We start from the raw sequence: 25,432 nt of genomic DNA, 5'->3' as shown, positions 1-25,432 counted from the left end.
CACATCCTCTGTCAGTATGCACATAAAGTGCATACCTACAAAGTGCTGGATGGAGCAGTAACATCCATTGGCCTTGGTTTTTTTATTGCCCCTATTTCATTTTCACTACCTTAAACTAACTTTGAAGTTAAGTTTCAAAACAGAGAACTAGGAGACATTTGGGAGATCTGCAGGTGGTTTATGGCACTGCTACAAAATCAGATTCTATCGTCAAATAATGGAATGAGTTTTGCCTGGGTTTGGATGTTGTCTTCACCACTATGCTTTGATGCATAATAAAATAGAATAATTATATGGGAGATGATTAAAACATTATTTAGATATTAAATGAATGTAAGCAATTTGATATGACTTACCCCATCTTATGTGCATGTGCAATTGATTGCGTTGTTCTTGAGTCACTGAATTGCACTGTTTGACATACTAATGTACCTGTGATATACCTCACAACACTGTATCTCTCCAAAATATCTTCATCTTCATTTCAAGTAGATACAAAAGTGTGTGGTAATAGCCTTTTAGCAATTAAACACTTTCAATAGTTTTGTGATGACATCAGAAACTCATCAAGTACATGTTGATTAAATGTGCCATTTCAGTTCCTTGTCAGGTCCTTGTAATTGCTTATGGAAACAAAAAAATTGCCAAGTGTAAATAGGCACTTTGATATCAGTCACTTCAGTCAGCTTCCAGGATATATACTCTCAGCATTAGGCATGCCATTACATTTTTCAGGGGGTAATAAAATGGACTACCAGTAAAAGTTACGAGTTTATGAACTGTGAAATAAGACAAAAGGACATATGAAGGAAGCTTGGTGTTTGCATGAGGTAAAGCTACCTCCAGTCTCAGTCCCGAGTGTTTCCACAGTAATGCAGCCAGCAGCTAGATTGGGGCTTAGCTCCCACTACCATCTTTCTTTCTCTCCCCATCCTGCCTCGCAAGGTTTTCTCAGCTGGCGCCTCGCCAACTTGAGCTGAGGTTGTGCCTTTCTGACTGAAAAGAAAAGTACATTAAAGTACTTAGCTCAACACAATCCTGCTCTCCATGCACATGCACATAGAAAGGCTACAGCTTAGCCTGCTGTAGCTGATCAAGAGTGGATGGGGCCCTTTTTCTTTTTTCTTTTTTTTCCAATGCAGCACGGTTCCCTAAAATCTCTGTACTGTAGACAGAAAATAAATGGTCCAGTGATTACATTATGTAACAATATCATGAATTGGACATGTCATTTTCACATTTTCATCACATCAGAAAATTTGCTGATGGTAGACTATAGATACCCTTCAAATGTCTGTTTTGCTCCCTTTGAGCAAATTCTACCAGAAAGTAGTGCTCAGCATATCTATGCAGATGACACCCAGATATTCTTTGCTCTTTCACCAAATGACTATTCTTTTATAGGCTTACTGTGTCAATGCGCAGTTAATAACTAATAATAATTAATAGATTAGAGTCCAGCTACATAAAGACAAAATAGAGATGCTGTAATTGTGCTAGTCAACAAGGAGGAAAGATGTTAGTCCTTGGCTTGATTCTTTCAGCGATAAAGACTAAACACCATGTTGAAAATCTTTCAGCAGCATATCAGTGCAACAACCCAAACAATCTTTTATCATCTCAAACAAATGGCAAGAATTAGAGATTCTATGTCTTTATTTATCCCTTCATCTCATGCTTGATGCACTGTTGAGCTAGTCTGTCTTTCCAAAAGCCACTAAATTGCAGTCCGCTCAAAATGCTAGCAAGGACCACAAGAACTGAGTACATTATGCAACTTTATGGCTTATGGCATAAATATGCCAAAAATGGCTGATGGCATAAAAACATTTCTGATATGCTTGAAGAATAAAAACCCAGTAGCTCCCTCAGATCTTTAGGAAGGAGTTATCTAGTAGTGCCTAGAGTCAGAATCAAATGCAGTGAAGCAGTATTTAGCTTCAGTGCTAGATGAAAACTTCCTTATATTCTTCAATTCTCCTCAACTTTATCCACTTTCAAATCTAAGCTAAACCTATATCTGCCCTTATATGATCAATTTACTACACTGAAATGGTTCGATAACAATACACAATATATAATCCTTTTGTCAAATGTTCCTTTTATTTTTATTTGATTAATTGTATTTAGATTTTCATTTCCATTGTCATTTTTAATTTCCTCTGTTTAAAGGGTGCAATAGAAAAGGGTGTCTTAATTAAGCAAGAAATACTTTAGCTTCAAAATGAAAATAAATTTGTTGACACGCCAGCAGCTGGACACAGTTATTACAGTTGAAGACCAGTGTATAGAAGCACACACCAAACCAGCCATAATGCCATGAATCACAGCCTGTTTCTAGTACCCCCTTTATAGCTTCTTTCTGGTTTGTGTCCGCTTAATCCTTTCATGGTGGAGACACATGTTCCTTATTTCTCATGCAAGGAGCACATATTGAATTGCATTCAAAGAGATCATGTTCATTGCAAAGTATATGAAGAGACCATACCCTGCAGAGTGGGCTGTAACACAATTGTTAAGTGTCTTTCTCTAACATTTTATTTATAGTTGCAGACAGGGTGCAAGAGAGACAGTCATACTACATAATAGCTCTTGGCTCCTAGTTGAATAAATGTACCTCATTTCAGCAACAAAGATGTGGCATTTAGATTCTAATTGCCAATATAAGTGTATATTATGTATGTATGAAAATGCCCCTTTGTCACATTTTCTTACCTCACACTTGCCATCATTAATTCAACCACAAGGTGCACAGGTAGTCAAGAGGGAGAAACATTAGGTAGATCAAATGTTGCTTTGTTAACTAATAATAAAGTTTATCTAAGGTGAAAACTAAATTATTGTATAGGGAAGGAGATGCTGCTGCTGAGATCTGTCGAGTTCACATACCGGGGGTCACACGTGACATTGACGACTTTCCAAACTTCACGTGCTGACGGTGAAAGAGAAAATGGGAAAAGCAAAAAGTTGTGGAGCCAGAGCATCATCACTTAACGTACGCCATTTAAGTGTTTCTCTGTGTTTCATCACCCGTCCTGATAGGCTGACAAATGCTCTCTAACTGCTAGCTCTCTTTCCGCGGGCTTGAATAACGTCTTGTGATGTGGAGATTTTTTTTGAAGAGCTTTGTGTACAACTGCATGTCTGTTACAAGTTCTTTCTTAGCGGTTGTTGTCCCTATCAAAACTGTAGCCTATAGGTCACTGTCACATGATATGCTAAGTAAAAGTCAAATGGCAGATGAAAGAATGAATAAGATAAAGATCTGAAGATACTGTACTGTCTCCTCAATAATTTCGCATTTAAATGTGATGTGTTCTGTAATATCAGCTCTTCTTTTTTCCTGTAGCATCTTGAATTTACCCGGAGGGAGTAACAATGCTTCAGGCAATTGCCAAAGGTGAAGATGGCTGCAGTGCAAATGCATTATGCCATTAAGTGTCTTAATGCTAGCCCTGAAGCATTTTGGATTATCGTAATTGGAACTGGTTCCCACCTGTTCTTATTTTACACACACTCACATAGAGTGGAGACGATTTACTTGGTTATCACAATTGACAGCACTGCTGGTTGCGCTAACAGAGTCATTTGTTCTTTGACTGACAAATCCTACACCACACAAGCCCGTTCTGTTTGCTCATAACAGGGAGCTATAATCTGAGCATGCAGATGACCGGAGGACAAATGGATTAGCATTCATGTCAGACACGTCACAGAAGCATCATGTAGATTTTTTGCTAACTGGAGAGGCTGTTGAACTTAACGGCATTTATTTTTTTACCAAGCAGATACCTTGATAAATTTTGATGGTTTTATCCTGCTACCAACTGAGAATTTCACTTGGTTAATGCACATACCTTTCGATTGGACTTGAGAGGAAGACATCATCATTTAATTTTATGTTTGAAAATACTGTGCCCAGGGTAAAATGACACGTCACTCTGCCTGCAGTATAAGTGGGCAATTCAGACAAAATTTTAGGTTTTTTGCATTCATCCAAAGCAAGATGAATATACCCTTTTTGCGAATGCAAAAAGACCAAAAAACCCACTGGACCCAAGCTGGCAGCGCACAAAGGAGACAAATTTTATACTACTATATATCAGAGGTCTGCGTGGGCCTGTTTCTAAAGACTGCTCCCACCTGCTCAAGCTGCTTTTTGTGCTGCAGCCACTCACCTGCAGGATGTTCTGCCGCTCACAATCAGATGTCTATGCCACTTAACATCACCAAATACCCAAACTTCTGGGTCCTGACTGAAAAACTCCAATAACTCAAATGAACATAAAATATTTACGATAATTTGGTGGTAATAATTTGGATGAGCTATAAACCAAAGGCTATACAGTGTGCACTAAGGCCAAGCTTTTCAACGTGACCTCCGTGTTTGTCATGTCAGAACCTGTGGGCTGCCCTGTGTAGACCTCCATAGTACATACAGAACTTTGTCTATTGATGACTATAGAAATAAACAAATTTGTTATTTCATTTTATTGACTGTGAATTCATTGGATTACACCCTTTACAAGGCAAGGAGTGAGAATTTTTGTTATGTTAGCACTGCAGGGAAGTGGTGATCCATATGCACATATTGACATGATGTGCTTTAGTGATGTTTTGTGAAGGATAAATGTTGAGGTCCAATTTTTAGCCCTGGCTTTGAATATTTGACAGGCACTCCATGTACAACAAATTGGGGGCAGCTTTTAGCAGCCATATGTGGACTTCTTGCCCCCCTTTGTGCTGCTTTGTCCTTACTTGCACTGAGGTTGAGCAATTATTTCCAAACAGACAGATGAAATGAGACTTGATCTCCCTCTGTCTTTTTTTTCTCTCCCCCTTCCCCTCTCTGTCTCTCTCTCAATTGCAACAAAGAATTACCACCAAGCTGGTGACAGTTGGCGTGTGAACACACAAATGTATATGCATAGGCATAATAATGACCTGTCGTATCCTCACAGGAATTAAACTTTGTAATTTGCCCCACAAAAATCATATCACAGAGTAGCAGCATGTGCCTCAGCTTTTCATTTCTCTAACCATTTCTTTTTTCTGTTTTTATTTTACTCTTTGTATTTTATGAATGCCATACATGCTATTAAATTGTGATTGAGCTTGGGATTTTCTTTTGCATGATAGAGGGCTCTGGCCTTTCAAACATGATTACTCATCAGTTTCTGTCAGAGACTCTCATCTCAATATGAGGAACAGGATATGAGCCTCAAATGTGAGAGAGTTGTTTTGGTGTGGCTGCAGCACTATAAATTACATGGCTTTCTACTTGGAGCCTCTGTAAATACAGTATGTAAGACGTTTGGATAAAGTCGAGCTCTAATGGATCATGTAATGGATCACATCAACCTCATAGTTTGCCTAAAGGGAAATACCTCTGCATTTCAGTTTTCAGTAAATCTGTTATTCATATGCTGTGTATTGGTGAATATTTATCTCTCTCTGCTATTATTGATGAATGTAAATGGATTCTCAGTGTTTCCCACAGGTTGTCAGTTTAGCTCAGCAGCACCAGGAGGGAAAGGGGCTTTATTGATGACTTCAGCAATGTTTCATTCAGCGAGCCCACTAACTCATTTTTTTTGTCCCACTCCACATTAAGATAATGGCTATTGCAACATTGGCCGACTATTACGCTTCCATCTGATCATCCATGCTATATTTCAGTGTCCCTGTAATTTAGTTTGTGTTGGCTCAAACTACTGTTTCAACAAGTGCACATAGGCTGGTGCAATGAATTATCTTTGTAGTTGTACTTGCTTTGGGAGCATTAAATGGTGATTGTTTGAAATGAGACATCACCCAAACTGAAGGTGTTGTCACTGTCTGATGGAACGTGGTCAGAGATGATGTGGTCATTGTCTGATGTGTCTATTGGCTGGTCACACTCCTGAGCCAGAATTTCTGCATATGGCTTTTTCCTGCTGCTATTGTGGGAGTGCAGTTATGCTCACTGTCCCTATGCTGCCTTTAGTCGCCCCCCTAGTTGAGGCAGTAGGTCTGTGTGACACCTCCATGTTTGAGCTGGCAGGCTCACTTGTGTTCCCCCTTGCCTTGGAAATGACCATGGTTTCACAAGCCATCTGTGTCATCCTCCTTATCACATGCATTGAGCGTTTACCTTGATAAGTCATCAGTACAACGTGGGTGCGTAGCTTTTTATATACATTCTATGGTGTGTACACATGGATGAAAGTTCTGTAAGAACAAGGACTTGAAGATGGAGTTTTCATCTAAGCCTTGTGCATTCCTGTCTTGAAAGAACGCATGCCTCAAACGTTATTAATAATCTCTGAGATGCTCACGACGAGAATGTTTAATTTGGGAGGCTTCAACCATTGATGCGATCTCATCAGCAGTAAAAGAGAATCCTTCTATTAGTGCTTGATGGAGCTCTTTGTAGTCATTTCTGACACTGGGAGGTAGTGATTGTATAAATGTATGGACAGCTTTAGAGCTTGTCTTCCACACAAATTTAATTTTCTCCCTTTGGATTCCATGTGGCAAGTCAATTAGGTTGTTGTCTAGTTCCCTAAGGTAATCATTGATGCAGTGATCACAGTTTTCTTTGTCAAACTGTTCCATGTCCATAGCTATAAACTCAAGCACTTCAAGGGAGGAGCACTGTGAGGTTCTTTCTGAAGTCCCCCCCATTGGAGGGATGAGCACAGATGAATGTGGTGTGCATCAGTGGCTGCGAAGAACATGAATATCCTCTAAAGGATAAACTACCTATCTTTTCAGTGTCTGGGTCAAAAAGATGGGAAGTCAGGTAGCTGTTACCTCTTTCTCTCGATGGAGGTTGAGGGGCTGACTTCAATACCAAGGACTTAGAGCCAGTTTACATCTTCTGAGTGGAGAGGGAGTTAACGTTACATTAAGCAAGGAGTGTGAATTGGAGTAACCGAACTCACATTCACTGAACGACTGTGGTGGGGCAAGATGTTCTGATCTAAGCCTTAACAATTCCTCCTTGTGTGAGCAGAGATCTAACTAAGTGCAGGTCTTCTGAATAGCACGTGGCTTTCTTATTGGCTGTCTGAACTTTGCTGAGGAGACAAGCATTTTGCTCTCTGAGGATTTTACCCTCTGAGGATTTTACCTCGCCTTTAAGGGCTGCTTTGCTCTGAAAAAGCAAGGCTGGTTTGCCTGTTCAGAAGCAGGCATTTGAATGGACTGAGGGCAAACACAATAACAGAGCTCTCTGATTATTTTCTATCTCTCCAGGCCACAGATCCAGATGCAGGGGCTAATGGCCAAGTGCGCTACCGGATTGTGAATCATCCTGACTTGTTTATAATCAGTGAAAATGGCAGCATCTATACAAGAGTGCCTCTGGATCGGGAGCTTAGGAGCCAATATGACGTGGTGGTAGAGGCCTCAGATGGGGCAGTGGATCCACGTCGGACGACCTTGACCCTCTCAGTCCAGATCACAGATATTGACGACAACAGCCCAGTCTTTTCCCAGCAAACATATGTGGTGAACGTACCTGAGAACAGCCCTGTGGGAACTGTGGTTCTCCAGCTAAGCGTAAGTACTTCTGTTTGTGTTTATCCATCCCTATATGTCTCCTGTCTCCGTTTATATAATACAGCACAGGTGCTTCAAACAACTGTTGTATTAACAGGCTTTTAGCATATTTTAAATTCAAGTGCAGGCAATTTAGTGTTTAAAATGTCAAATGCTTCTAAATGGAAACATTTACACAGACAGAAACATGCACAGCCTTATAAATGCAGCAGAGAGATACATTTTTTCTCCCATCATGACAGCTCTCTAGGCATTTTTAGACAGAATAAGACTTAAAGCTGGATTTTTGAAGTCATAAACAGTCTTTAGCAGAGGATAATTTTTCATCTTCCCTAACAAACATTAATAAATGCACAAATGCAGAAGAAACTTTTTAATGTGGTGGCATCTGTCTTTAGGTAGAGTCACCACTGTCAAATGTCAGTGCACATGAGGGAAGTATAGAGAAACCCTTTGCATGCAGAGAAAACGCAGAGCAGAGGGGCGAGTAATTGCTGGCATATTGTGAGTGACAGTTCTCAGTGAGGGATAAAGTTGGAAGGGAGAGTGAGAAACAGCAGGGTTGAGGGTGAGGGGTGTGAGTGACAGTGTCACTGTGACACCATTAATCTCCTAGACAACGACACCTGAACTCTAAAAGGATGGGGTGGCTGACAAGACACCTAAAGAAAAAAAGTGAGACAGTGAGAGAGACTTTGAGAGGAGGAAGAGGTTGAGTTGGAACCTACCTGATGTATGTATGTATGTATTAGCTCACTCAGCTGGTCCACCTCTTGGTTCCCAAAGGATGGATCCTACTACCTTTGATGATCCTCTAAATTTCCCTGTACTGCCACTGTGAAGGAGACATTTTTGACTCAGTTTAATATCTTCACCATATGATACAGATTACTGATACTACAGATTTTTAAGTTTCTCAGGGGTGTTACTACGACTTTGGTGATTATGTTTTTTCATTTAGTGCCACCAGCAGGTCAAAGGTTTCACTTATGAAATGTCTTAATGTCTGCTCCGCCAAAGTTTGTACAGATATTCATGTGTTCTAACAACTTGAGTGATCCCCAACTTTTCCTCTGCCGCCACCACAATGTTGAAATCTTTGGTTTTTACTGAAATATCTTGACAGCTTTTCAAATGGAATGTAAAAAAAATCATCACCTAATCTTTTATGTTGGGCCGTCATCAGGTGAAAGTTTCTGTATGACCAAATACCAGTAAAATTAATGAAATTCCCATCACCCTCAGCTGTACTTTCTCTTTTAATGCTAATTATCAAATGTTCTCATGCTAACACACTAAACTAAGATGGTTATTATGGTTATTATGGTTAATATTAGGCCTGCTAGCATTCTGATGTGAGCACCTAGCTCAAAGCACATCTATGCTTAAGTACAACCTAAGAGACTCTTATTCTTGTATGTGTGTTTGAGTGTGAGGGGTGCATCCACACAACAATATGCATTCCTCTGTCCATATACTGTAACTAATAATCTCCTATCACAGAAGCTTATGCAAATTATATCTACTTTGGGAGTTGTGATTTAATGCAATAAGGACCATCTTAAGCTATCCTTAGTGGTTTAATTTAATCAGAGCCCATTAATGATTGATGTTAGTAACCCCTGCGGCATTAAAAAGAAAATTAAAATAGAAACATTAATATTTATTTCCACAGCCTTTACCCACCAGCTTATATGTCTATATATAAAGGTCCCAGTTTTGAAAATATATGGCTCTTCCTCTCTTTCTTTCCATCACCCCACTTTTATTCCACACATGTCCTATGTTGTCTTTAATGCAGTCTAATTGTTTTTCCCACTTGCCCCTCTCCTCTTCTTCCTCGTGCTCACAGGCAGTGGACTCAGACCTCTTTTCCAATGTCACGTATCGGGTCAAGACCGAGTCGGCCAGGCAGCTTTTCTCTCTGAACCCTGTCACAGGGGAGTTAGCTGTGCTGCAGACCCTGGACTTCGAGGACCTGGCAGCTATGGGCATGGGGGCTTCTTACACTTTCCAGGTGGAAGCTGTCGACCAAGGAGGGGTCATGCCTCCAGGGCAAGCTACAGTCACGGTCCGCATCACGGTAAGAGCCCCCCGGATAGTCAGTCCACTGCAACCTCTCACTTGTCTATTCTCCTTCCATCTATCCTCATTGTCCCTCAGGATCTGCAGCACTGGCAGTGAATATGTGGTGAGTCATTAGCAGAGTTTTACTGTAATAATAGCTGGCCTAAGCCATAGTCCAAAAGGGGATTGGATACATATTATACAATGAGGCACCTGTGCTCCTATTGTTATATGAAATCCAGTGTTATGCCATTCAGTGCAAAAACTGAATGAATTTCCTTTGTAACATGTTTCGGCCTCCAAGCCTGCTTGTCCTCTCAGCATCATTAGGACAAAGAGAAATGATGGATAGGTGATTCTGCCTTGCACAAAGTGCTATTCCAGATCTGAATGACTCATTAGCTTTGTGACAGCAATTATGTCAGGTTTTTCAGGAGCTTGTGTTCCCTTTCCAACCTTTCAAGAGATTAACAGCTGAATCCTAACGAAAGGATTAGACGCCTTGTGTTGTGATACTATTCATCTGTGTATGCGTGAGTGTTTGTGTGTGTTAATGGGTGTGTGCTTTTGCTCCCTGAGTAATTCTGTGCTCCAGAATGCGTGCATGCACATTTATCTGTCTATGAATTCAGTCCACCCCTTAAGCTCTCTATATTAGATTGAATGGTAGGAAACGCTTAAGCTTATTCAAGCCAGCTCGCCACATGACCTGCAAACCTGGAGAGTGAGTTTGTCCTCTGATAAGGACAAGCTTTGTTGCAGTGTTCGTGCTGTCACCCAGGAACAGTGTTTGATAGGATAAGGCACTGCAAAACCACTGATATCAAACCAGTGTGCACTATTTGAAATGGCAGACATGAATTAGAATGAGCCTAATAGATCCACACAGCCTTCTCAGGGACTAGAGATAGAACTGATTCCACTTATTTGAAGTCACTTGTATTTGATTTCCCCTTGTACTGTTTTGTTGTTGTCTCTTTCGTCGGATGCCTTGCAGTGATGGATTCCTGTGTCCTGCGTGTCTTGCTGTTCTGAATGTATCTCCCAAACTTTTTCTTCTTTTCTTGCACTCGAGAAATGTACTACAGACTCCATGTGTGTGAATGTGTGTGTGCATGGATGAAGATGCAAAGACAACACATGTACATGCATGTTTTAAGTGTGTCTGTGAATGCATCTCATTCACAGCCTCCTTGCGAACACTTGCAGCACAAGGATCAGGCTTTGTTGTTCAAAGCAAGAGCTGGATCATAGATTTTCTGCTAGGAAACACTAAACCTGTGTATAGATCAAAGGGAGGCTGGCCTCCACCACAGAGTTTATAGAACACATGCTGTTGTCCATTGCTCAGTCAAAACAGTGGAAAGTAAAGGGAAAAGTCAAGAGAAAGGAAGCACTTATACTATAGAGCTAAGCTATTCCTGAGAGATATATGAATGGCTTACTGGAGTTTTCATTCTCACACACTAAAGCAAGGGTTGCACAGTTAAGAAGATTTCATTTCGTCGCAGGACCACAATATGGCAGAGCTCTGCCGTGCATTATTTACAGGGAGAGGGTGATTAAAAGCAGTGGTGATTTTAAGTTCTTCACATGTTCTCAGGAGCCATAATCACTGAATCCCAGCAAAACCCCCGGACGGGGTCTTATGTAGAGAAAGTATGTGATAAGTAGGCTGCGTTCACAGAGTGTCTTGTTACTGTGGTTGTTAGGGCCAGCATTAGAATTTATTTTTCATATACTATAGATTTTTATGATACCCTGTCAGCCTTCTCATTCAGTTTGATGTCCCCTTGATGTTTGTGTGTTCTCTTGTCCGTGTGGTTGAAGGAATGAGACATACTTAGAATTAACCACCAGTTTTCCAAAGGTCCTGTCAGCAAAAACACGTTGAAATCTTACTTGTCTATCCTGTATCATCTTACCTGGCAGTGACAATACGTTGATCTACCGTACCTACCTGTCATCAGTACTATAGATATATGTGCTCATCAATAACTATGAACCAGACACATAGAAAAATGTGACACTATGAAACATTTAATATCACAGCTGGCAGTATTATAATTTTTTCATAATTTCATTAAATGTTAATGTTCTGTATGTGTAAACATGATTAATAGTGAATACATTGAGTCAAGTCAAGGCACCGTGACAGTAGAATAGGGATTGATTATTTTCATCTGTAATGCTGTGGTACATAGTGTGTGTGTGTGTGTGTGTGTGTGTGTGTGTGTAAGTAAATGTGATAATATTCAGCTCAGATGCACAGTTCTTGAACTACAGGGACAAAGCCCAGAGGACGGTGAATTACCGCAGTGGGAACATTTGTCTGAATGTTGCTCCAACTTGCTGGAAGTGTTAACTGAAATCAAACAAAGAAGCAGCTGCAAAATCTGCACTGCTACAATATTACTGTTTTCGCATGCAGACAGCATCAGCAAAAGTTGTACTATGATACACTGATAAATTAATTTGGCCCTTTTAATGACAAATCTTTCTGTCACCAAAGAGATATCTGTCGTGCCTCTTCTTTATTACCTGTCAAAGGAGGGTAACTGAGCATTTTGTTCTGTGCCGACCCAATAATGTTTCAAACTATCAAATAACTGCAATGTTGAGCCAAATATCACCAATACGTTTATTGCATCTCTTTTTGTTTTTAGGACATGAATGACTTCTCTCCCATCTTTAGCCAAGACCTGTATAAGGGCATGGTTGCACCGAATGCAGAAAAAGGAACTGTCATCACAACCGTGTTTGCTGACGACCAAGACCCACCTGTGAGTATAATCAAACGCATCTATCATAGTTCAAATTTATATTTAAAATATGCAGTGTATACAACACTGGTGGTTAAATTTCAAAGCACATGAAGCGTGTTGACTCCATCTCTGTCTCTAATAAAGGTAGCAAAGATGAAAGCCTAGCTGGCTGATTTTTACCTTCTCACTACACGTTTCTTGCAGAACGTCAGCCAATTTAGCCGTAGCATTTCACATGATGCATTTTAAAGATGTTTTCAAGACTACGATGCTCTCATTAGAGCTACGGTGCTGTCTATATTTTCATTCCGCACCAGTAGCTCTAATTGTGAGGGGGTCTTGTTTAACATCTTCACTTGTATGAGTCATCTACCAGTTGCCTCAGACAGTGTCATGTTTCCTCAGACTTCTTTACCTGACAATATCTGAGCAGGATCTCCTGGGACTGGAGCTATGAAGATTTCTTTTCTTTTTTTTTTCCTTTTGGAGTCTGCAAACCAAGGAACAAAATTACACAATGCAGAAGAGAAATTGTGCCACCCTGTTGCGACTAGAAATTGTTTGACTAAGAGGAGGCAATGCAGGAGCAATGAACATTTATTGGGGGGTTGGTTCCTTGGTTTGTCAATGGTTTAACATGTTTATTTAGGAAACTGCCAACCTTGGGAATGTTTGCGTTCATGTCATTCACCTCATCTGAACCTCTTTCATTGGCAGCGCCGTACTCCTTGAAATTTTATTGCACTTGGTGACTCAGCAGTCTTCTTGCTTACATCCTCTCTTTCATTTTGGCTGTGACACAGAATGTTTTTTTCCTTTTATAGAAACTTCACCAAATCAGCTTTATATCTTATAACACAGTCTCTTTTTTGAATTTATTTTTAAATTTTAACTATGAAAAAAGGAAGTAGAAATTCCCAAGTGTCCTTTCTGCCTTTCCCTAAAAGCTTCCAACTCTTAACAAGTTCTTCAGAGAAGTCATGTGTGGCTGGACTCGTGTCAATGCTTGTTATTAGTGGCCCTCCTGCTCTTGGGGTTTTACCAGAGCTTGGTGAGCTTGTGTACTCTCTGCGGCACAAAAACTCTCAGGGATATGGATGCCTGTGAGTCCCAGCTGTGGGTGGTAGAACATCTTCAGAGTGCTATAGTGACTGCAACACGTCTCACTATCCCTCCCAGAGGGAGACTGCCCCCCACTACCCCCAGCCTCACAGTGGTTTGACAGACAGATAGATTAGGTTTCCTAACAGGAGCCGACTAACCCAGTTTCTTATTGACTTGGATTTGAGAGTTCAAAGCATTTTATTGACAAGATGCCTGTCATAGACACCTCTGTTTGGTGGAATAGGGTTTAGTGTAGTTCTTGTTAAGTACACACATTCTCCCTCTATTACAAAGGCTCATAAAAACCTGCACACACAAAAGAAGGAAGTGAGGAGACTCACTCTGGCTTGTATTCTTGATGCAACATATATACATATTTTTATCTGAAGGTTATAATGATGTAGACTATTCCTGCTCATTTTTTTGTTTGTTTTTGTACATTTTGGAGAGAAGGCATAATATCTACCCACCTGTACCTTGGGAGAAGTGATACCAATGATTTTTGAAACTTGGCTGTATTTTCGGCAGTGTCACTCAACGTCAATGTTAATAAAAGAGAGGAGACAAATGTTTTTGAGCACAAGATTTGAAGAGTATGTTTTTTGTAACTGAAAATGAAAGTGTCTTTTTCCTCTGGTTGTTTGTCACAGCAGAGAAAGTTTACTGTTGCCCTTTCACAGATTTCTTCACTGATCTTCTAGTCAAATGCAAATCAGATCAGTCAATAATCATCTCACAAACAAGTTGTATTAATGTGTATCAGCTAACTATCAGCTCAAGCTTGGCTGTTGTCTCTCTGAAGCATCATTCCCTGTTTCTCTGCTTCTGAGGTTGTTCTTTAATTCATGACCTGGCTATTTTATACTAAAGGAGAACTGTATCTAAAAAAACAGGCAAAACAAAAATACATTCAAAATAATCTGTCTTAAAACTTTGCTCAAGGTTGCTATTACAAAAAAATACTTTGATGCTGAACCACTAAATGCTGTATGTCCACATTTTTTTGTTGCTCATCTGCAATGTTAATGACACAGTGAGTTCACTCCAGCAGAGGACATAAAACATTCATAGTCTGTGAGATGAATGCCAGACAAGAAAAGGTGTAAAGCTGAGAAAGTCTGTCGACAGAGACTGAGTACAATGCCGCTGTAACTACAGTACATTAACTATGTGACTCATGTTTAAACATAATTTCTAAGCTGCTGTGAGTTGCTGCAAGAAAATGTACCAATTACCAATACCAAAGATTGTTCTAAAGCTGGAAACACTGATTACTTTGAAACTGTGCACTCTGCTCAGGAAAATAAAAGATTTGTAGTTTTGAAAGGTAATGTGTAGTGTTTGGCATATTGTCTTATTATTTCCTGGTGAACATTTTCTTTATTTGTTTGCTTTGTTCTGTTCCTGTGATTCTAGGGCTAAGTTAGACGTATAAGTTTAGAAAGGCAAACTAATTACACAAGTGGGAAGAACTTGAAGAAGTTGATAACAGTATACGTTTAGTCTCGAGCAAATCACTTTTTTCCATCTCTGCTGCCGTCACTGTAGAGGTCTCACTCCTAAAGTCACTATACTAGATAGTTCTGTGGGAGGTGTGTTTTTTTTATTAATGATCCTGTCCTGACTTCTTTTCCATTACATGTTAGAAAACAATTTGAAGAGCTTTTAGAGATGAGACCCTTTTTCTGAGGATCCACTTAGTGAATTCGCTCAGATAGTTTTGTAACCTTTTAGAGACACATTTGTGTGAGTAAGCCTCCCGAGGGATCCACTGCTACTACAGGATTTACCTCTCTCTAGCCCCGGGTTTTACCCCGTCCCTGGGGAGCAAAAGTAGTTCAGGCAAGGGAGCCGAGCTTCAAAAAGCTTATTAAAAATCTGACTGAATTTGAGGTCCAAAGGGATAAAACTGGAATGTAATAAGATATAGAGATGATTAGTAATCAGGAACAATGATTAATCATAATCAAAGGGTCATATTGAAGCCCAGGCTCTCGCTAATGAATGTAAGTCTGGAGACTAGAGGGGTTGGTTTAATGGAGAAGTTTCATATTCCAAATGAAAGGGAAGAGGTCTGAATCAATGAATAACAGTGAGTTTATATTATATTATATTACTGATGAGGACCGGCTAATGAAGGCTATGATAAGCTAAGAGTTGTTAAAATGGATAGGAGTATGAAGTGAGACATTATGGTAATTTTTCAGGTTACACAGAAAAGCAACCTTTTCTTACATAAACCACTCCAGCGCTGTCGCATTAATAAAAAATAAAATGCAAAAATAATAGAGTTATATTCCTAAGCATTCAATATTGCTATACCCTTATGGGTTGAATACATTTTACAGTGCTTCATTACTTTGACACCTCTCTCCATCTTCACAGCTTCATCTGAAAATGTGAAAGGTGGTATCCAGACAAGTGGGTTGTTATTGGAGTGATGTGCTTCATGTTCTTCTGTCTCCTTCCTCCAGGGTACTCCGGCCAGTTTTGTCCGCTACAGAGTGGACCAGGACAGGTCACCATACAGTGGGAGCATCTTTGATGTGGAAGAGAAAACTGGAAGAGTCATCACCAGGGTCAACCTCAATGAAGAGCCCAGTGTCACCTTTAAGGTGAGTGGCGGTGATTATGGTGACAGTAGCCGTGACAAGCTGCTGCTTGTAATTTCAGTGCGCCGTTTCCAAGATATTAATGTTATACTGTCAGAGACACTTGGCGTATGTCCAGGAATTGTCTATTTGTACTGAATGGTTATACGGGTAGAACAATTACAGTTTGCAGAAAGGGATCTGCTCTCTGAGGATGCTTTCAGGGAATCTGAGCTAATCCCCCCTCTTAAAAGCACATACATTAATATGAAATCTTATCTTAATTAAATCATCAATAGCAAAAAATGAAGCACATGAGGGGGATGGGTGGAGGTGGAGGGAGCTGTGGCAGCAAACAGTGTTGGCTTGAGCGATTAAGATGTCAGATCAGCCTCTGAACAAAATACATATTTTTGCTTAAAAAGACAACAATGATTTGATGTGGCTAATAGTTAATGATGATGAATTATGATAATGGTAGCATTTGCAAGTATAATTGATGGTAATGGTACATTCATGAAAGTCAAATCCTATATCACAAATACAAGAATCACAGAGTGCTCTTACTGTTACTGTTATTGCTACTATTTCTTACTGTAGACATTTGCTGCTCTGCCTTGTTTGTTTTAATGTTACATAATTTGCAGCTCAGATTAGTGTTTCAAATGTGTGCATATTGACTCTTTAAATTCAAATTATCACTGTGTTTCCTGATTTGTCTCAGTTATGTCATGGCTTGTTTTGTATTTGTGACCAGTGATATTCAGTTTTCTTATAGATTAAACAAATGCTCCTAGGTGCTCACATAAAGATATTTTACCAATTTAAGGTGACCTTGCATAGCAACATCTGTGGTTAGCAGGATATTGGTTCCTAATGATGATGCGTCACTTATACTCCTATGTTGTCTGTCTACCTCTAGCCTCTTTTTTCTCCTCCTGTCTCGGTTTCTTTAAATATTCATCTGTGTTTATTCTCTTTCTGCCTATTACTCACTCTCTGCCGCCCCACTCCCCCTGCTTCCCCCAGGCCTCATTCTCCACAGTCTATGAATGTAGATCAATACATTCATGCTCATTCTCTGGGAGCTTTGCAGGCTCCTTGCCAGATCCTATTTTGCCATTCTATCTTTATTAGGATGCTGAACATGTCTGCAAAAAAAAAAGCCTGGCAACCTCAGAAAAGGAATTATTTGTGTAGTGAGTAGTAGTATGGTGAAAAAAAGTAATAGGTGTGTGCTTGTATTTGTATATTGTTTATGTGTGTTCTGTCCCTTTGCAGTTGTTTGTGATAGCCTATGATGATGGGGAGCCGGTGAAGTCGAACAGTACTTTGGTGGAGATCACCGTCCTTCAGCCTTCTCGCATCCCAATCTTCACCCAGGAAGAGTATAAGTAAGGCTCCTTGACACACTGTTGACACTGCTGCCTCTGCCTGTAAATTCATACACCAGAGAGCAGCTTAAGCTGTAGCGCCAGACAGGGAGAGACAGTGAAAAAGGCAGGAAGAAGTTGACGCGATATCTTAAATACACCTTGACACCCATTTACATCTATGGTTGCATCTTTCTTTGAAGTCTTCTAATACTTTAATTAATATTTAATCACTTGGTAAATTATATATTCTACGCTGAACTTCCTCGAAAGGCTGTGAAGTCACTATTCCTCATGATTTTATAATTTGGTAATAACGGTAGCTATCTGCACACTACCGTGCTCTCATTGTCAACACTCAGAAAAGTGGCCTCAGTTCTGATTCTTTGTCTCCGTCTTGCTCTCTTTTCTGCACATGACTGATTAATGAGTGTTGAGAATAAATATGCATTAGAGCTTCAGGGTAGATGCTGTAGATCATCACTAGTGTAAACCACATTTGTTTCTCTCTGAGGGCAAAGCAGAAGGGCTTCCCTCTGAGTTCATTAAGAGTCTCTTTTGACAAGATTAAGTGTTTAGAGTGTTAAACTGAGGGGATATAATCTATACTACTCTGGGATGACTGGCTGCTACACATGTGATATGTGGCGGCACTGGGTCAGGGCTGGGTGGAGCTTGTCTGTACTGATGTTAGTGTGACTCAGGAGGAGACCAAGAAGTCATTTATAATTAAAAATAAACATGGATTATTAACACCCCAGCTGAAGCTGCTTTGAAAAATGTTCCACGATGAGTGAGTGCGCACATGAACAGTTGCTATCTATTATGTTATGCTGCAGTAGGTACCTGTCTGCAGTGTTAGGGAGATTTTCGCCAGAATCAAAGGTCTGATGGCAAAGTTGCCTGGCACCATGCAGTTTCTAGGAGCTAAAGTAAACCTTGTTTTAAGTGGATTGATTTATAGCTTGTATGTCAATCAAAATAGGGAGTCTTGGCAGACTGTCTTCTGTAACAAAATTTGATATGCCTTTATGCATAAGACAGGGAATGTAAGGCCTTCCCAACCTGTCAGCACATCAGTTGAGGTGTGTTTGTCTTTGTTTGTGCACAGGTATGGTTTTCTGCCCATCTCACTGTCTTTTGTGAATGTTTGCTTGGTTTAGTAAGTGTCTGTATGTGTGTATTTTCTCATACGGATGAGTGTGTGTGCACTGAGTACATCCTGTCCTGATAGTTTGTAATGCGGTACTTTGTGTGTGTGCTCACGTTTCCCTGTTGCTCAGCTGTATTCTGTGATTGATACACAGGCACAGCAGCATCGCCGTTGAAAGGCCATTGATTAACACTTTGAATGAGTGCTCTCTCTGACACACACACACGGAAGGTTTCGACCATAGGCACAGGCCTCTGTAGGGTGTCACATTGACAATGCTAACCACACACAGTGGCAGGCCTTGTGTAAATTATGAGCCATGAAAGCATTAGCCAGGTGCTGGAGCCTCTCCTGCTGGACAAGGTTCTCTCCAGCGGAGAGCGTCCAATCTGCTCATTCTGCAATGAACTGTCTCTTCGTTTCTCGCCTCTCTGTCTCTCCCCATCGTCCTCTCCCAGAGGAGCCTTCTGAACACAAATCTCTCTCTAAACGTCTACAGAAGATCTCGTCTGTCTCTGTGAAAGCAGTTAGTTATTGCAGCCATCAGGTAAGCTATGCCTACAGCTCCACCGCACACAATTAAAACAACTCTTGAGGGCTTTGGCTGACTTAATGATTTCTGCTCCTGCTTTATGGTTGGTCCCCTCCATCTGTCAGAGGGAAATGAGGGGCTCCCAGTCATTGTTGGCTAAAATAAATGGCTTATACCATAGTTTTTACTGTAGCAGCATGTTGCCACTTAGTTTTCAGAGAGTTTGAGCAAAACACCTTGTGTTGTCTATGTATAAATACATTTGTTGTTCATAAAGTTCACAACTGTTGGATGAAAATATGTTTAAACATGCATTAAGCAGTATTGTTGGTATTGTTGGATAATACCCAAGCCAAGGACTGTGTGTGTGTGTGAAAAGATTGCTTGAAGTGCTGGAATTATTAGCTGACTCAGCAGCTTTGCGAAGCTTTAAGCCTCTTTGCTCACCACTTTAGTTCTCCAGACCACAAGAATTGTGTGTGATTGAGTCTAACAGCCCTCATCATCTCCCCATATAATACTGTAGACGCCGAGTTCACACTACCTGCCCAGTATGAAGTGAACACTGGTTGGTGAATAAAGTCAAGCATCTAGCACTTTGAAAATCCATATATTTTTCTCAGAAGTTGGTGGACCAGAATGGTACTAAAAGAAGAGTGAATATTGAACTTATTTCAGGTAGACAGAAATAACTGGTTGAGTGGTCATGTTTCTCTGTGTCTGCTGGACGTGTATGAACAAACATATGAGCTATAAGAACCTCCCATCAGTGCAGTTCCAATCAACTGTGTTGATCTGAGCTATATCTTTGGCCAGGTGATGAGTGATTTACTCTGTAATCCTCTTGTTCAGAGCTTAATGGGAGGGATTTACTAGTAGTTTCCATGGCCTTTATAAGTTCATCTTGATAGCTGCATCATCTGCTGCAACTATGGCAAAACTTTTGCAAAGTACTTGCGTGGTTTTAACTGTCATTTTTGTCAGATTTCTTGAATCTGATTTGTTTTTGTTGTTTTTTTTCTCCAAAGCTTTTTCTTCCATCCTAATACTTTTCTATCTCTTCAACACAGTAGATGGGCTTTTGTTATTGTCCTCTCATTCCTCTTTCCTTGCAGTGCAGTGCAGATGTCATTTGTTGATATAGCCTAGGGAAAAATCAGGAGCATTTGATTTGGTAGACAGATCTGCCTGATATATAAATATATATATACATAATGCATAAAAAAGACTGCATAGAGGTGTACTGTATATGATTAATCATGGTTCATTTAAGTGCTGAATATGTCATATTAAATATGTTAATTATAGCTAATGTACATTAACAAAGATATAACATTTTGGATAGAAAAAAAAATGTTTTTGGAGCCTTATCATTAAACCACTGTGAATGGCTGTTTTACATGGAAACTCACAGCCATAACCCTTTGGGGAAGTCTTTAGTACTGGGCACACGGGAAGGGAATGAATATTTATTTTCCCCTGGGTATGTGACTGGAGCCGAGGAGGGGTAAGCCGCTATCTAATATGTTCCCACTATGTGAATCCCCCCTCTTGTACTGAGGCTACTTCTCTGGCCCGATGTTGGAAACCTGTGGTCTGAGCAGTTTTCCGTGCTGCTTATCTCCCCACAGCACTTCCCCTTCTAAATCTACTCTAAATCACATGAGACTTTCGCCTCACCGCTTCAGAGTATGTCATTTTGCTCTCCTCCTCCTCATCCTCTTCTTTTCAGCCCCCCAAGCCCCCGCATCCCCTGAGTTTTTCCTCTCAGCTTATATCGCTCGCTGTCAGTTTCTCTGTCACTTTGTCTTCCCTGTGCTTCTCTCCTCACTGTACAGCCAGTAGGCCTTCATTTTCTCCTCAGCGAGGGGGTGTATTTCTTACTGTGTGGCTAACTCTGATAATATGTGCATGCGCCCACACAGATTTGTGTATTTCTCCACATAAAGTCCTCACTTGATTGGTGTAAACTTTTTTCTCACATTAATTAGATATTAATTATTAATTAATTTCATCAGTTGTGTATTTACTGTATATTAACCACTTTTTGGTTCTTTATTTTCAGTCACATAAAAACATACCACTGGATGCAGGAGTGGTTGTATAAGATATGCTACAGTATCAAAGTAAACTTGATAGACTTTTATAACGCTTGTTTCCTCTGCAACATCTTTCCATACTTAGCGTTTTTACTACTTGAAGAGAATATCACTTGGGAGTGAAATGTCACACTATTATTTATTTCCTTTACAGCATTACACTAGTCCCAGACAGCAGATGTTGTGCCATACATAGCTGTTGCATAAATAAGCAGTCGTGCAAGGTTGAGAAAAGCACTGGAGCCCATTATTGAGCAATACTGTCAGCATAGTAAACCGTGTCAACAATGAGTATTACTACCATCAACATGTTGTCAGTACTTATGCTTGCCGCTCCACTAATTACATAACTAGTGTACACAGTCTAAGTGTTTGCTGATCCATGCATACATGTATATACATACTTTTAAAAAAAACATGGTTTCAGCGTACACTCTACCACTTCTTAAAGGTGTCATTCATATGGTATAGAGATTCAATTCTCCTCAGCCTTGAACCTGACTTTCTCCCATTTCTCCATTAGACATTGTTACTTTGACCATTAATGTGAATGTCAGGGGTAATAGCTCAAACTGTGTGCTATTGTACAGGACATCTATTTTCTGCAGTTTCTTGACGTTTATGGACCATAAAGCCTTCTTGTGTAAATTTCCTATAGATATCCGACCAGGGTGAACCACTGATTTAATGTTCTCAGTGGCCTGACTCACAAATGGCTGCACAACACCTGATGTAGATAGATATCCTGTAGCCTGAAATACCAGCCACCCTGGACTCCACAAGCATTAGCCACTAATCAAAAAGCAATAAATTACTTAATAGATTAAAGAAAAAAATGGATTCCATTTTAACAATTGCTGCTCATTTTAGAGGAATTAAAGGGAGACAACAGCTCAGCTCTGGTCCCTCCATCAACTGTTCCTGTCATCTAGAGGAAAATAGCATTTATCGTTTTTTAGAGAAAACAAATTCACCCATGTCACATATCCAATTCAGACAAGGTTTTAATTCTGACATAATTAGGCAGATGACATGCTTTCATAGCATATAGCTCTTTTATTGGCAGCCTTCTTGCAACTGTTGTTTTCCCAGACGTGTATACAAGTGATAGAGGTCCTCACAACCTAGTCATCCATGCTCATTGCCAGGCATTTAAAAGGTTAGCTGTAAACCCTACAGTGTGCTCTCCCACACACCGTCGTCATTCCTTACTGAAAATCTACACTTAAAAGAAGCAATCCTCAACCCTAGCAATTTTCTATGGATCTATCTGTCTTTCTATCCTGCTATTCCCTCCTCTAAACAGCTTTACGGAGTGGAGGTCTTTCATACCTCTGAAGGGCGTAATTGATTTTCAGCCGCAGGTTTGAATATGGTGCCCTGAGCCTTGAACCTCTAAGTACCAGGAGCGCACTGACCTTTCACGTGTCTCTGCTAAACAGGCAGGCATCACTTCGCTGTCTAACAGATGCCAAGTCACACTCAATGCACATGTCCCAAATATCAGCCAAAGGTCGATGCTGAAAGCCAGGGAAGAAAAGCATTATTAAAGGCTTGCACTAGCTTTTCAGATAAGTATCATTAATCAGAAAAAAAGTATATACTGTATGGATGCAAACTTTCAACACCACTGTGCTGTGCTGAATAATCAGGTTGTTTTTATTTAGATTTCTGAGGTGTTTGCTCAGCTATTTCTAGAATCTAGAATGGCCAGCTGTCACATTATCCTTTTATTACTGAGAATGATAGTGAAGCAGGACATTATTGCATGAGATATTGTGTAAGCTTTGGTAGAGATGAGAGCACTCGTCTTTCATCTGACATTCCAGCTCTCCCTGTTGCTTAATTTTTGTGACAGGCAAGTTGTTTTTCCTCTATAATATCCTAATTTTAACAGAACAAGGGATGGTAAGAAACACGACACGGGAAATGTGAGAGACGATTGCAATTTAATTTTTTTTTTTTTTTTAACCCAAATTTCAATATTTATGACTAACGCAGAACTTCAATCGAATATGAGCATATTTAACAGTTAACAGGGAAGATAATGTAGTCTTCTATGAACTGTGGTCCAATTCAGAAATTGAACTGCAGTGCATGTATGAGTAATGAACACAATGAGATGTCTGTCTGACAGACAAAAAGGGAACATTTATACCTGTCTGTCCAGATAATAGGAACAAAAAGGGTGACAAAGAAGCATAAAAAATTAAAGGAATATTATTAACATTAACTGTAAATAGTTTCTCAATTTAATACACACTGTTACTTTGCTCTGTATGATTCAAGAGCAAAATTGATATTTGATAATACATGCACCTAATTAACTTGGAAACTGATATATCTGATTTGGCAGCTGATAATATAGGAGTACCTGAAAACAAAGCACACATCAGCCAAAGTCCTCCATTCAGTTTAATTAAACCAAAATGTAATTGATATAGATATGGTGACAATGTTTTAAGCCTCACATGTCCATCTCTGTATTCATACAACAGTCAACAGAGAATGTGAACGCCTGCAAGTTGTTGAAATTGGAATCTCTCCCATGTCGACGTGAACATGGCGATAAGAAAACGTGACTGTGGTGTTCACTTGAAACATTTGAAAACAGTTTATGCAATTTGTGATATCTCGTCCAACACACAATTTCACTTACTAATATTTCCCAGGGTATTCTGCCAGAGAGAGGTATTGATGTCTTTCTGTATATGAGGCCTCAAGGTGCTGGTGTGGTAGAATAGATAATTTGGGCAGGAACAATAATTTGACAATAAAACATTCAGTATGGCATCAGTACCTACATGGCATTGGGTGATATCACATTGCAAGCCTCAATGACCAGCCCAGTTTGGACAACAACCTCATACACCAGTGTCAAAACACTCACTGGCCAGGTCTCCACTTGTGTTCTAAATGACCCTGTGGATGATATGTGAATTGATATCCTTTGGGTTGAGATGGCTGAGATGGCTAAGCTGGCATGCCATGTCTTGCTGCACAGTAAATGTTGTTTTCCAGCTTTGCTAATGTTTTCCATCTTACCGTCCTGAAGATATTTTTGATTGAAGCCCCTGTCTTTCTTGTAGAATCCAGAAAAATGGCTCATTGTGAATACAAAAGAAATCTGGGTCTGGCGTGGCAAGATAAGTGATCAGAGGAATAGCTCGAGGAACATGATCAGACCAGGGTTTTTTTTTTTCTTTATAGAACATGATAGTTTAATGTGAATACATGCTTAAGCTTTACTTTATGTCAAAGGTGTTGGATTTCTGAGATGTTTGTTAGCACCAGAGCAGTTTTTTGTTAAATCCTCTCAGTAAGTGTAGGTCAGCAGCTCATAAAAAATGTGCTAATATCTCCTAGTGTTAAATTTGGTTTACACAAATTTAGGAATCAGAGGGAGCCTCAGTTGGTATAAATATAATGTATCGTAATAGTTTTGAATTAAAACAGCATGGGCATAATGTTGTGTTTGCCAGCTGCAGGGGTTTCATATTTAGAATAAGATGTGCATTGCTCGGGTGATGGAAGGACATATTTACACCTAATGCACAAAACTGACAAATTCTATGTTTAGATGAGAATTTGATGCAGAATGATTTGTAACTTCCCACATCTCCTTTATTAACAGGGACATTACTTGGTCTTATAAATACATTGCCAAATGAAAGTGATATATAAAAGAAGAAATTGAAAGTGTTTATTAGTGTAGAGTGTTTGCCAACAATTATAACTTTTGAAGACATATTTACATTTACAATCATTAGAGGAGTTATAGTTGTTAACAAATACATCAAGAAACACATATATATACTATATCTTAAGTAATATGTGTACTTAAAAACAAAGTTTTGTCATTAATTCTCTCTCCAAAGAGAAGAGTTAGCCTTCTTTTTAACAGCTGACAATGTAGGTATTTACTGTTACAATTGTGCTGTTAACTGCCATTCGATAAAGATGGAATAACTACTAAGAGGCAATTAACGTGTTCTTACGAGTTATTTTCTTTCAAATCTAATATAAAACGGTAAACCTACACTGATGTCAGGAATTGCCAATGATGGTGAGAGCAATATTTTTGACTGGGTTGCTGTTTTGGTTTCCACACTGTATGTTTGATTTCTTTAAACTCTCACTGACCCCAACACCCCCACCCCCATAGCCATCGAGACATGTTAATTAGGAGTTGGAGGGCCAAAC

At 39.8% G+C, this 25,432-nt stretch overlaps 1 protein-coding gene across 1 annotated transcript in view; it reads left to right on the top strand.

The window, feature by feature from the left end:
* pcdh15a (protocadherin-related 15a) overlaps positions 1 to 25,432 on the top strand; it is a 201,181-nt gene that overhangs the window by 131,540 nt on the left and 44,209 nt on the right. The window contains exons 20-24 of the mRNA XM_087179381.1: positions 7,240 to 7,545; positions 9,398 to 9,628; positions 12,279 to 12,395; positions 15,956 to 16,096; positions 17,354 to 17,466. Of these exons, the coding sequence (XP_087035507.1) occupies positions 7,240 to 7,545; positions 9,398 to 9,628; positions 12,279 to 12,395; positions 15,956 to 16,096; positions 17,354 to 17,466 (908 nt within the window). The remainder of the gene's footprint in view (positions 1 to 7,239; positions 7,546 to 9,397; positions 9,629 to 12,278; positions 12,396 to 15,955; positions 16,097 to 17,353; positions 17,467 to 25,432) is intronic.

Source organism: Seriola lalandi, unplaced genomic scaffold (genome assembly GCF_002814215.2).
Source record: "Seriola lalandi dorsalis isolate HSWRI2012SDOR001 ecotype SW California unplaced genomic scaffold, Sedor1 jcf7180002054832, whole genome shotgun sequence".
Classification (NCBI taxonomy): Eukaryota; Metazoa; Chordata; class Actinopteri; order Carangiformes; family Carangidae; genus Seriola; species Seriola lalandi.
Note: the sequence above shows the minus strand (reverse complement) of the source record. Positions and strands in the feature narration are given on the sequence as shown.